Source organism: Megalops cyprinoides, chromosome 14 (genome assembly GCF_013368585.1).
Source record: "Megalops cyprinoides isolate fMegCyp1 chromosome 14, fMegCyp1.pri, whole genome shotgun sequence".
Taxonomy (NCBI): Eukaryota; Metazoa; Chordata; class Actinopteri; order Elopiformes; family Megalopidae; genus Megalops; species Megalops cyprinoides.
In genome coordinates, this window is record NC_050596.1 from 33416110 (window position 1) to 33429706 (window position 13597).

Genomic DNA, 13597 nt, shown 5'->3' on the forward strand with positions numbered 1-13597 from the left:
ACTGCGGCTACCCCACTGAGTGCTCACAGTCTGCGTGCGTGTTTCCTCCCACGCCTCTGGTGTAGTAAAAAAAAAAGCGTTTTCTGTCTTTCCGTGTTGTTACGGAGAGTCTGGTGATCAATCAAAACGCGAGTTTTACCGCGGTTCTTAGTTCCACAGACCCGGACAGGAATATGTGTCTGGTTGCGCCCCCTAGTGCCACAACAAAGTAATGTCCTACTATATTAAGCTTTTACTTGAAACTAGGTTACACCTCATTATCTTGTAGCTGGCACGTATGGCTTCCCATGGAAATGATACGGCAGGAAATGTAAATCCGTTCGTAATGTAATGTAGGCCTAATATAATGTAATGCCGAGCATATCGCGCTCTGTGGCACGGAAAGGGTGCCATCCTACGCCGTGGTTTACTTTTCTGACGTTTTGCGTTTATTATGTAGGAGGAGCCGGAGCACTGACACGTAACAATCTTAGGTAGCTACAATATAACCGGACAGCGTAGGGACTAGACGGGCTGTACCTACACTTCCGATGGGAAAGAGTTGATGAGTTGTTAGCTACGAAGCTAGCTAACAGTTTTAGAAAGCATCGTTGAGTATTGTGATTTTAAAGGGATCCGCGAGGGGAGCGGAGGCACCTTTCATCGTTGCCAGCAGCAGTAAAACAATGAGATTTTCCATGTTAATTTCTCTGATTAGGCCGATCGGGCCGGTGGTTATCGGCATTTCTTTGGGATTTACCCTGAGTTTGCTTAGCGTGACGTGGGTGGAAGAACCGTGCGATTCCGATTCGAAAAACGCCGATGAAGTGGTTTTGGCTCAGGAGGGAAATCTGAAAGGTGCTAGGAGACCAAACTCGATATCCACTGGAAACGCGGAAAATGGGGACACGGAGGAGGATTTTGAACCTAGAATCGTCCCCTACAAACCAGTAAAACAAAGTCAACCGAAGAAAGTTTTCAGGTAAGGAATTTGGGTCTCTCAGTTAGCAGCACATTTTAGGTTTCCATGCATTGCATTTATTAAACGCCCGGAGTGCTCGAGGTTTGTATTGGGTTAATTGTAACGTCGCATATATTTATTCTCGGAAGACTCACCGGAGCTGCAGTGCACGGAGCTCTCTACCAAAGCAATGCACTCCGTGAACTACAGCACATGGTGGCAGGAATCATTCACGATAGAAAAGCGTCGATCATGGATGCTGTTTTACTTTTGCGACAACCAACATTCTTAGACCAACATTCCTCCAGAAGATCGGGATATGACCCGTTCAAGTGGTCAGAATGATCTGCTCAGTGAAATGTAGCTAAATGTAGTTGCTCTATAGCAGAACTGTATCTGCTTAGTTACTGCCAACAGCAGCAGGACACTCTGATCTCACACTGTTAGCCATAATAGGCAACCAGGCAATGAAGTAGTACCCTACTTGTACTTTATTGTAAAAATAATTTAATCGTCCTATGTTAAACATTGATCTTTTCATAGAGAATTCGATTAAACCAGGTTCACGATTGATTTCTTAAAAAATAAAGTACTCGCTAAGCTATTTCGAAGTCTATTAATTAGTGTCCTTTTCCTCTGGTAAACCTTTTACACTGTATTGACACAAAAAAACTGTGAAATGCTAGGCTACAGAATTAGAGCTACAGGATCGCTATGATAACAGTGACTGCGTTTGTAATAACACTGTCTGAAAGGGAGGTCAAATCGGAAAGAGATAGAGACATTCTGCTCTTATCAAGAATACCGAAATAGAGATGTCTCACCACGGCCTTACAGTTCCTCAGGGTTCCTTGCGTTTTGGCTGTATTTCAAATTTCGTCAGCCCTCGGGCTTGCCAGCCAGGCTATGCACAGAAAACGTTGACTGCAATTAATAAAACAACTGAATTCTTTGTAAATTCTGAATAGTTATTCAGCTCCTTAATTATTGCAAATAATCACAACCCCAAAGTAGTCGTAAAGTTAAAAACTTTAGGTGCAAAGGGTTTGTGACCGTTTTTGTGGTTTGAGTGACAGATGACAGTTAAGATTACCATTTGCGCGGATATATTGCGTGTCCGCAGACGGCTTTGCGCTCTCCTGCCGGAGTAAGCGGAAGAAACGAGGCCAGCGGGGCGTCTTAACGGGGCTTCGGCCACCAGAGATCAGCTTCTGTGTAATTTGAGCTCTCATGGGTTCAACATAGTGACTCCCATTACAGTCAGTAGCAGAACGTCTTGGGGATAATCAAAGTAAGGTTCTCTATATAGTTATGTTTTTTCCACTTAAATCCTTGTTTCAATAAGCCAGTATGTGATGTTTTACTGCATTCATTTTTTCTGTCTTTGTAGCAGTACTGTCAAATTAATCTTTCCGTCCTTGATAGTTTGACCTAATTGCAATTTCTACTTCTACAAAGTGTGGTTAGGACACATGTTAATATTCCACCTCTGTTGAGGGAACAGCAGAATTCATTCTCAGGGTCAGAGCCTTGTGTTTCTCATGTGGGTGTGAATGTCAAAGCCTGTGTGAGGTATGTCAATGTTTTCCCATGGCAGTGTGCTAACCACTCAAATATGGATTTAGGTCTTTTAAGCATAGAGTGTGAAATGGCTGCCGGTGACATACTTCCTTTAGGTACTGCCTGCTGAACTCATGGTGAATCTGACTTTTGTGGAAATACCTGCAGGAACTGTTACAGATCCCTGTGAAACTGCAGTCCTCTAACAAATGCAGATATATAATGTAGTCCAGAAAGCACTAAAAACTCCCAGGAATGAATGTTGTGAGTGTAGAGCCATGATTGCAGGTGGACACAGGCGTGACGTGGGCCAGGACAGGTCAGGCGTGGTGATGCACAGCACATGGCCTGACACACACTCCTCTCAGAGCCAGGACTTTCACTTACACTTTTTAATGTCCTGTGGTATTTATGACTTTTTAATCTGTGGCGTGCTGGTGCTAAATGAATGGAGTCAGTGTGTCAGTGAGGCAGCTGGAGAGCTGTGCTCTGTGTGTCTGTAATGTGAGCGCATGAGTAGCATGGTCACTGCAACACGATCGCCCAGCCTGAAGAAGAGCGAAGAGAGAGTGATCAGAGAGGAGGAATCAAACAGTGACCGCACAAACCCGGCTGCGGGGTGAACCGACACACGCACGCTCATACACGCGCACGCACGCGCACTCACACACACGCTCATATACATACGCACGCACATACACGCTCATACACACGCACACACACATGCTCATACACACGCACACACACACGCACACACACACACACACACACGCTCATACACACAGGCTCATACACACACACACACACGCTCATATACATACGCACGCACACACACGCTCATACACACGCACACACACATGCTCATACACACGCACACACACACGCACACACGCTCATACACACAGGCTCATACACACGCTCATACACACACGCTCATACACACACGCACACACACGCACGCACACACACACGCTCATACACACATGCACGCACACGCTCCTACACATGCACACACACACACGCTCATACACATGCGTACACGCACACGCTCATACACACGCATGCACACACACACGCTCATACACATCTATAGGTCTGTATTGAGAATAGACACTCCATATATCTCTAAGTCAAACACCTGTGGTGACATTCCAGTTAGAATATCCACAAAATGCTAGCTGGAAAGTTTGAATCCTTTGGCCTCATCTTTATTAGGAGGAAAAACTGGTGTGGATGTTTCCCATGAGTCAGTCTCTGACTTCAGTTCTTCAGTTTCTTGTAAAGCCTGTGGTGGTGTATTGAAGTCCACAGATTTTACGCAGCTGTGGTTGCACAGTTTGAATCTGAGCTGTTACTGTTGGCCTAAGTTGGTCAACTTCCATTACTTCTACTGAAACCCCTCTAGTGTAATGTCACATTGCGCCCTACACAGCTGTGTGTTACTCACCGCTGTGTATGCGGTTCCTCTGAAAGCAGCTGGAGGAGAGCCTGAGTTCTGAGGGGAGGGGAGGAGATCTCTGCCCTCTGAGGAGAAGAGGGGAGATCTCTGCTCTCCGAGAGGAGGAGGAGATCTCTGCCCTCTGAGGAGAAGAGGGGAGATCTCTGCTCTCCGAGAGGAGGAGAAGATCTCTGCCCTCTGAGGAGAAGAGAGGAGATCTCTGCTCTCCGAGAGGAGGAGGAGGTCTCTGCCCTCTGAGGAGAGGCGATCTCTGCTCTCCAAGAGGAGGAGGTGGTCTCTGAGCTCAGAGGGGAGGAGAGGAGCAGATCTCTGCGCTCGGAGGAGAGGAGAGGAGCAGATCTCTGTGCTTGGAGGGGAGGAGAGGAGCAGATCTCTGTGCTCGGAGGGGAGGCTGCGCTGGTGGTTTTGGCGCTCCCTGCGGCACGCGCTCGGGGCATGTGATGGAGGCATTATGCTGCCTGGCGACTCGGGCTTCTGGGCGAGGGCCAGCGTGGCAGGTGGAAGCAGCAGGTGATGCCTAATGAGATCCCTGCGCCAAATCAGGAGTCCTCAGAGGCCGGGGTTCGAGCCGCACACGCACCGGCGCGGCCCGCACGGCACACCCCCCTGAGCGAGCGCAGGGAACGGGCTGGTTACACGGGCTGCTGCCGGAGGGGGTGGTGCTGCTTTTGGGGAGCCCTCGTGTTGCTCTCAAGGTCATGGCACAGGCTGGAGGCAGGTCTGGAGCTTTCTTTCACACCCCTACAGGGAAATACATGGTGGGGTTCCAGCCAGCATCGGGGGCCGTAGCAGTCCACGTTTTTACTACCACTGAATCCCTATTAACATTAAGTGTGTACTTTCTTATCGGATACTTGAATTTCAGTTTTGGCATTGTCTACAGAGCAGGAGGTCATTGAGACAGAGTAGATCCAACTGAATGCCTCTGGGAGACAGCTTTGCCTGTATGTCCTTCAGCACAGGGCTTCTTTGAGATTATTCAGTGAATGAATGTATTATTGTGGTCTGACTCAAACCCACCTGTTTTGATGGCTGCAGGTAACTTGTCAGAATGAAAAATAGTGAAAGAATTTCTTATTAAAGCATGCAGAAGGCTAGTCTCTGTCCTCATGGCCAGAAGGTGTCCTAAAAAGAACAGTCTAAATTAAATTTTGAAGTTGTTTTTGAAGTTCTGTTTAAGCACTGCAGCCTGCATTGCTGTGTCGGTGCATTGCATGCGGAGGAGGGGTGCTGGCCTGGTCCTGCTCTCTCAGCCTCATTATGTAACCTCGGTCACGCCAGGAAAATGTGGCATTTTGACGTGGGAGAAGGGAGATGTCTGCCGTGAGAGTCGCTGGAAATCAGGGCATCTGTGGAGGGAACAGCTCAGTCAGTGTGCTCTCTCTTACACCTCTGTCTGTCTCTCTCTCTCTCTCTCTCTCTCTCTCTCTCTCTCTCTCTCTCTCTCTCTCTCTCTCTCAGGGCCAAGTACATCAGCACCGAGCTGGGCATCCGGGAACGCCTCTTCGTGGGCGTCCTGACCTCCAAGAACACCATCAACACGCTGGGCGTGGCCGTCAACCGCACCATCAGCCACCACCTGGACACCGTGGTGTTCTTCACGGGCACGCGGAACCGGAAGATTCCACACGGCATGTTCGTGGTGACGCACGGGGACGAGAGGCTGATCTGGAACATGTTCCAGACGGTGCGCTACGTACTGGAGCACCACGTCGCCGAGTACGACTGGTTCTACTTCGTGCAGGATGACAGCTACGTGGAGGCGGACCGGGTGAAGGCGCTGGTGGGACACCTCAGCATGGACCGCGCCCTGTACATGGGCAGCCCCGAGGAGTTCATCGGGGGGGAGACGGAGGGCAGGTACTGCCTCGGGGGGTTCGGGTACCTGCTGTCCCGCACCCTGCTGCTGCGCCTCAAACCCTTCCTGGAGAACTGCCGAAACGACATCCTGAGCGCCAGGCCCGACGAGTGGCTCGGTCGCTGCGTCATCGACTACGGCGACACCAACTGCGTGGACGAGTACGAGGTGAGATCGATTGCTCTGGGCTGAGTGGCTCGGTGGTTGTGGTGGTTGTGGCTGTGGTTTGGCACGGCGGCGGCTTTTGCAGGAAGTTTTTAGGGTTTTTTTTTTCTTTCTGTGAGTCAGACGCTTTGCTGAGGCGGCTGCCTTCTTCCCTTCCCTCCTTCCCTGTTACAGATGACAATGTATCTGAGAGTAACGAACCCCTCAGCTTTGACAAAGCCCTGCTCAGGAGGTCTCATTCGATCGCTGAAAGCGTGTAAACCTCCTTCCTGCGGCTCGGGGGACCTGCTTGGCATCTGACAAACACTGACCTGGGCACTGCCAGGAGGAGCTGCTGAAATTTAGCTGCCCAAACTCCCGTGAGAGCACAGCGGCTGTGAATGTGTGTGAGCTTTAAGCCCTTGATAACATATTAAAGACTATATTTATGCGTTGCAGAGCAGCTGATAACCTCTCATTAGGGGGAAAAAAAAAGCTTTGTGTTTTTTTGTCGGTTTGCTGTGTGTGATTGACGTGCGGAGCTGCTGTTCTCTCAGTAGTGTCAGGGAGCTGTCGGGTTTGGTTTGCAGGAGGGTCTCTGAGGTGACAGACTCTCTGGGCTGTGACTGTGAGATCTGTACTGGGAGATCAGCCCTGACAATCTGGGCTCGTCTGCCCCCCCCCCCCCCCCCCCCACAGGAGAACAGCCGGCCGACAGCGTTGGGAAACCGCGGCTCCTCGTTACAAACCCTCAGCGACAGTAAAACTGACAACTCCCTTACTATATTTGTAGGATTTAGTCCTTTTTTTGGGCGCTGTCCTGAAAAGTCCTGAGAAATTTAACCTGCTATTACTACAGCAGCAGGCATGGTGCTCTCTGGGACTGTTCCAGAATCTGTTGGATATGGTTCCTTTCATTCACATCACAGGACACAAATTAGTACTCTGTACCAAAAATATGCATGTGAAATGCCTTTTCAACGTCGCTGAAATAATCTTGTGTGCAATTTTTTTTTTCTCAAATGAAAAAAAAATAGTCATACCAAATTTGTCAAACCAGAAGTGCAAAAACAAGCTTGAATCGATAAAGTAAACTTTTCAGGACGCCATTTCCCCGAGATGGCCCTGTTTTATTTGCGTTACAACCAGCTTCTTTTTCTCTCTCTGTGGTCTTGAGTTTCAGCAGGAAGCCAGCTTGCTCAGGAGTCGTTACCTAAACACGGAGACAGGGGCCTGCTTCACATCTCAGCTGCAGAGGGTGCAGGCCTCTCCAAACACACACACATTCACACACACGCTGCTGCCCGGCGGCTCTGTGCAGCCAGCCTGATGTGACCTAAAGCTGCCTCAGCTGTGTGTGTGTGTGCGTGCGTGCACGTGTGCGTGTGCATGTGCATGTGCGTCTGTGTGTGCGTGTGCGCGTGTGAGTGTATCTATGTGTGTGCGTGTGAGTGTGCGTCTGTGTGTGCATGTGCGTGTGTGTGTGCGCGTGTGAGTGTGAGCTGTTTTTATATAAAATGACTGTTGCGATACATACAGTGATATAAATTAAATGATATATAAATACATTTATTTACATATATATAATGTATTTATTTCAACAAATTATTATTTCTATTTTAACTAGATAGTAGTAACCCATTCTGGTCAAAGCATAAAGTCAGTATGCTAAAGTGTGCACTTTTCATTATAATATTGTACGTAAGACCTTCTCTGAAATTCTAACATGGTATTTGATGGCATCTCTTCAATTCTAATTAATTGGTTAAACTGCATTAAGGTGAACAAGCTTTTTGGTCTGAATTGTTTATGGTAAATAATCCTTACAGTTCAAACACCTTACGCAATTTACAAAATACACCAAATGTAATGGTGGTGGATGTTTTAACATGCCTTGCTTGGGCTATTGTTAGTGCTAGCATGTGTTTGCCCATGATATCACAGCAGCTAGCCGCTAGCTACTCACCATTCATCTGAATATGATGCCTGCCACAATGCCCTGTGCAAATACAGTATGGAAGATTAGATTACTCCTTATCACATTACTTATTATTTTCTCTTTAATTTTATATTCCAAGGGAAACCTAAGTCAGGTGCCTTTGTCTGTCCCATAAAGTGAATTCTTGTTTATCCAGTCAAAAATGCCACAGTTCCCTGTATCGTGCTTCTGTTTTAAGGTGCAGTTGCAAAAGGTCAGGTTATGTGTACTTGGCACTGGCAAAATGAAGTGAGGTATGCTGTACTTATCTGTTCATATGGAACCTATGGAACGTGCGCGCACACACACACATGCACACACACACACGCGCACGCACACTCACACTCACACGCACACGCACACACACACACACACACATGCGCGCACGCACACTCGCACACACACACACACACACACACTCACACACACACACTCACACACACACTCACACACGCACGCACACTCACACTCACACACACACACACACATGCACACACACACACTCACACGCACGCACGCACACACACACACGCGCACGCACACACACACACACACACACACACACACACACACACAGACAGTCTGAAACCCTGTTTACTGTGTTCTGCACAGTGTAGTGTGCACTCTCTCCAAGGCCCTGGATTAAACCTGGGATCACAGTATGCTGTTAAAAGGTACCTGCAATCGTTCTGAAGAAAATGAAGGCCAGAGAAAACGATCCAGCCTGCCGTATGTCAGCGTGAGAAGGAGTAATAATTTCACATATCGGCCAGTTGTTAGGTCCAGCTATACGTTCTTCCGGGGGTGCATCTTGAGATGCCTTTTGATTCTTACTCTTTTAATAGACCGAGTTGTTTAGATCTATTAAACTGCTGTGTTATCGGGATTAGACTGACTGTACAAAACTGGCACGGAAGCTGAAATGCCATTAATAGCCTGGTCTGATAGCTAATGACTGATTCTGTCTAATTGGCTCAGGTGCTTACTCCCCTTGTCTGAGGGTAAAATCAGGCATGCGGCAGGATCTCTTGCTCTGGGAGCCAGCCCCGCTCAGGGCTCCTCCTGTGTTATGCACCCCTTGCTGCTGGCTTTACCCTGAAAGAAATGAGACTTGCTGCTGTCTGAAAGGCCGTGATGGGAGTGTCCCCTGGAACGTGGTCCTCAAACTCACCTGCTGGAGAGCCTCCTCTGCACTGCTGCTGCCACCTCCGAATTACACCCCTCAAAAGGGAAACGCGTTCCAGAGAGTAACTTCTTAAAAATCAAGAACCCAGCTTTGCCTAACTAGGTGTTATTATTGTCTGTGGTGCCTGTGGCACTGCATAAGTTTGAGTCATCAGAGGATTGGTGACATTATAAAAACAGTCAAAGTGATTCAGTTATGTGTCAGAAATGAATCTCAGAGAAGCGGTTCAGGGTTCGGTGTTTCCTGTCCGTTGTCTGCGCAGGTCCTCCTGCTGCTCAGAGGCATGCACATCTGCAGAGAGATGCGTTTGCGCAGCCATCTGGAGCTGTGGTCCGTACACACTTTCTCCTGCGTGCCGGCGCGTTAGAAGAAGGCGCGTCCATACGTCGCTGCGTAAACGCGTGGTTCTGCATTCTCTGCCACATGTAGGCGTGTTTTTAAAGTCTGAATCAAAACGGAGCCCTTCGGCCCGCAGAGGGCGGGGTCATTAAAGAACTGCTGAACTATGTGGGCCACGGGGAAGTGATTTAGCTGAAGGCGCTCATGGCGAGCACAGTCGTTAAAACAATTACAACGAGAAGTGAAGCGCAATTACCAGGTCCTGTGGGGGGCGACCCTCAGGGGGGAGATGCGAGGAATTCATTGGCCTACAGCTCTTCCACTTAAAATTCACATTTACATGCTTCATGACAGTAATCTAATGTAGCAAGATAATGAGTCAGCACTCATAATTAATACTCTCATATCGGTGATGGATTATGACTTTATATTGTAGTCACACACCCACTAAAGACAAGGATTAAGAAAAGCTTTGAAGTTTAAATTTAAAACATTTGCTTTTCTGTGTGAGTGTTCGGGCAGTCAGAGGAATCACATCTGAACATCACATGCCTCTTTTGTCCACAGTGTAATGAAAATAACACTTTGAGGGAGTGACTGCTTTCATGTTTTTTTTTTTAAAAAAAAAACTACAAAGGGAGTGAGCGCCTCTGAAAAGAGGCTGATTCTGGAGCTGCTTATTTAGTGTTTCTGTTTAAAGTGAAACCTCCTGCCTTTGTAAACAGCCCGGCTTTAAACACACATGAGCGGGAGCTTCGTACGTTTTATTGTGTCTAGACTGTAGTGGCAGGAATCCCGTGGCTCCGGCTCAGAGCTCAGGATCCCGAAGTCTGTGTCATAAGTCGCTCCTTATTTAGATCCCCTGAGTTGAGATCAAACTGTGTGTCAGCCACAGACGGGCAGACATCCCTTCAGAGGCAAGCCAAACTGTCACCAATCAAAGTTCACCAGATTAAAGCTCACCAAATCCACTGCCAAACACTGTGTGTTGTCCTGCCTGTTACATAAGCTCTGTTGAAGTTGTTATATGTTTGTGTCACTCTGCCTTTTGGTGAAGTTATTCCCTAAGTTGAATACTGTTCATACAAGGTGTAAGGTAACATGTCAATGATGTGCTTGGTTATGCATAAATGTTTGATTTACTAGACTGTGACACCTGCTTTATGTAAAATTGTTATGACCTCATGTTAAATCTTGTGTTAATTGATGATTTGATAGCAGTTCTGCTTAGCGTCACCTCATGATAGTTATGAGGTGTTATTGTCTTAGCTGGCGCTGGTTATATACTCCTGTGAAGTGAAGTGTAGCTGAAGCAGCAATAATGATGGTTTAGGCTGGAAAGCCTCTGTCTGAGTGGCAATATTGCCAATTCCAAATGAAAGGATGAAAAAACTTGCTTTGGACATTTTATACGTTTCTAGATTGCCACGTCTTTTCTTTGACAGAGGCTTCCTTGCAGAAAAGTTCCTCTCAGAAATGAGTCTGTTTGATTTCAGAGCCACTCCATCACTGCTACAATAAGTGACAGTGTGGCAGTGAGACAGGCAGGCCAGCCGCAGACAGGCTAGCAGAACTCATTTCTAACCTGCCTCCACACTGTCGCTTTCTTCCTTGTTTATACACTTCTCTCAGCTTGATTAATGTCTGAGCGTGTTTCTGAAAGCTCACCTTTGAAATGTGCTGAACGGGCTTCCCAGCTGCAGTAAACTGAAGTGTCAGCTGTCCCTGGATGAAGGGCTTCTCCTCCTCCTCTTCTGTTTCCCCTTTTCCGCGCACTTCTGTAAATTGTCATTGACTTTGAGAAACTATTTTCTGAAATGTGGCCTCTTTTTAAACTTGGCGTTCTGTGCTGACATTTTCTGTGCATTTTCCCAGGGGCTCCAGTACTATCACTTTGAAATGGGCAAAAACTCGGACCCCAGTAAAGAGGACAGTTTGAACTTCCAGAACGCCCTGACTGTGCACCCAGTGTCCGACCCCGAGCAGATGTACAGGCTGCATAAGCACTTCACGGAGATCGAGCTGGAGAGAACGTACAGCGAGATTGAGAAACTGCAGGTAAGATCCCGCAGAACACAACAGAGCAGCCACTGTTCAGCGCCCCGGCGTCAGGCTCCTGGCACAAAGCCTGCTCTAATCCGCTGATTTCATCTAATTTAAAGTGCAGAGTGATGCTTGTCTTCTGAAGCACAGTGTTTTACTCTGTCGTGGCCGGATCTGAATTGTGTTCACTTAAAATTGTAAGCAGATTATCTGTGTCCATTAGACACACATGCACAGGAAATGCTGGAAGCCATTTTGTGGGGAAACTTGCTCAGGTATGTGGTTTTTGAATGGAATGTTTTGAGTGTGAACACTTGACAAAGGACAGTCGTCCCGTCTTTCTTTCTCGCAGGCGGAAATTAGGAACATCAGCGAAGTAGCGATCGATGGCAACCGGAGCGCCCACTGGCCGATCGGCATCAACCCGCCCTTTGACCCCAAGACGCGTTTCGAGGTGCTCAGGTGGGACTACTTCACCGAGGAGCAGGTGTACTCCTGTGCCGACGGCTCCCCGAAGTGCGAGCTCCGCGGGATCGACAAGGCGGACGTGACCGACATCATCGAGACCGCCATGGGCGAGCTGAACAGGAAGTACAAGCCCGTGCTGCACCTTAAGAAGCAGCAGCTGATAAACGGGTACCGCCGCTTCGACCCGACCCGCGGCATGGAGTACACGCTGGACCTGCAGCTGGAAGTGGTCACGCAGAAGGGGCGGAGCCGATCCATCACCAAGCGCGTGCACCTGGTGCGGCCGCTCAGCCAGATCGAGATCATCCCCATGCCCTACGTCACCGAGGCCACCCGCGTCCACATCATCCTGCCCATGACTGTCCACGACCGCGAATACGTCAACCAGTTCCTGGAGGTCTATGCTGCTAACTTCTTTGAGACCAGTGAGAACGCCGTCCTGACCTTCCTCTTCATCTATGACCCTTTCGAGGCCCAGCAGGTCAGCCAAAACGACATCTTCGGCGATGTCAAGGCAAAGATCAATGCCTATGAGCGCAAGTACCCCGTGGTCAAGATCCCGTGGATCAGTGTGAAGACCGAGGCCCCATCCCAGATCAAGATCATGGACATCATCTCCAAAAAGCACCCCGTGGACACGCTCTTCTTCGTTGCCAGCGTCAACACCAATGTCAACTCCGAGTTCCTCAACCGCTGCAGGATGAACTCCATCAACAACTGGCAGGTCTTCTTCCCCATCCACTTCCAGGACTACAACCCAGACGTGGCCTACCCCAACCAGCAGCCCCCGACCACCGTTGACCTGGTGAAGGATGCGGGGCACTTTGACCGCAGCGTCTTCGACGAGGCCTGCTTCTACAACTCGGACTACATGGCCACGCGGACCCGCATGGCTAGTGATGTGCAGGAGAATGAGGAGATCCTGGAGACCCTGGATGTCTACGACATGTTCATCAAGTACTCCAACCTGCATGTGTTCAGGGCGGTGGAGCCGGCACTGCACCAGAAGTACAGGTACCAGGTGTGTAACCCGCGCCTTAGTGAGGAGATCTACCACAGGTGTGTACAGAGTAACCTGGAGGGGCTGGGCTCCCGGTCACAGCTCGCCATGCTACTATTTGAACAGGAGCAGGGCAACAGCACCTGACTACAGACCCAAACCCCTAACCATCCAGAGGGTGTCCTCTCGTTCTAGAGGGTCGCTGGACACTTTGAAAGTTTACAAATGCAGTAAATTTCCTGAGGAGTTCTGATATGTTTACAGCCCCCCCCCTCCCCCTCCCCCTCCCTCCCCAAAGAAAAAAAAACGAAAAATGCTGATAAAGTTTTCAACACCAAAACATTTTTTTGTTGGTCATTTGTAGCTGCGGTTTTTAACCTTCGATCTTTGACGAGGAAGGTTCTTCGAAGGTCACTATGTTTGCCGTATTGATTATTGGTTTGGTCTGGTTGTTTAGGGTATGATTACAAAACCGGGCAGCTGGGAGAACGTGCACCTACCTGTGACAGTTCAGAATGCTGGTATCTGTATGAATAATCACTACAGAAGAATATTTGTGGCTTTGATTTGCATGTTACTTGTCTTGTAATCTGATCTTCTCAAGTCGTGACTCACATTTTAA

The 13597-nt window shown here is 48.5% G+C and overlaps 1 protein-coding gene across 1 annotated transcript; it reads left to right on the plus strand.

Annotated features, from left to right (window-relative positions):
* Positions 1 to 369: 369 nt before the first annotated feature.
* Positions 370 to 13258, plus strand: chpfa (chondroitin polymerizing factor a). The gene is made up of 4 exons (XM_036545367.1): positions 370 to 961; positions 5421 to 5985; positions 11340 to 11522; positions 11860 to 13258. The coding sequence occupies exons 1-4, from the start codon at positions 666 to 668 to the stop codon at positions 13120 to 13122; spliced, it is 2307 nt and encodes a 768-aa protein (XP_036401260.1). The 5' UTR covers positions 370 to 665; the 3' UTR covers positions 13123 to 13258.
* Positions 13259 to 13597: the final 339 nt, after the last annotated feature.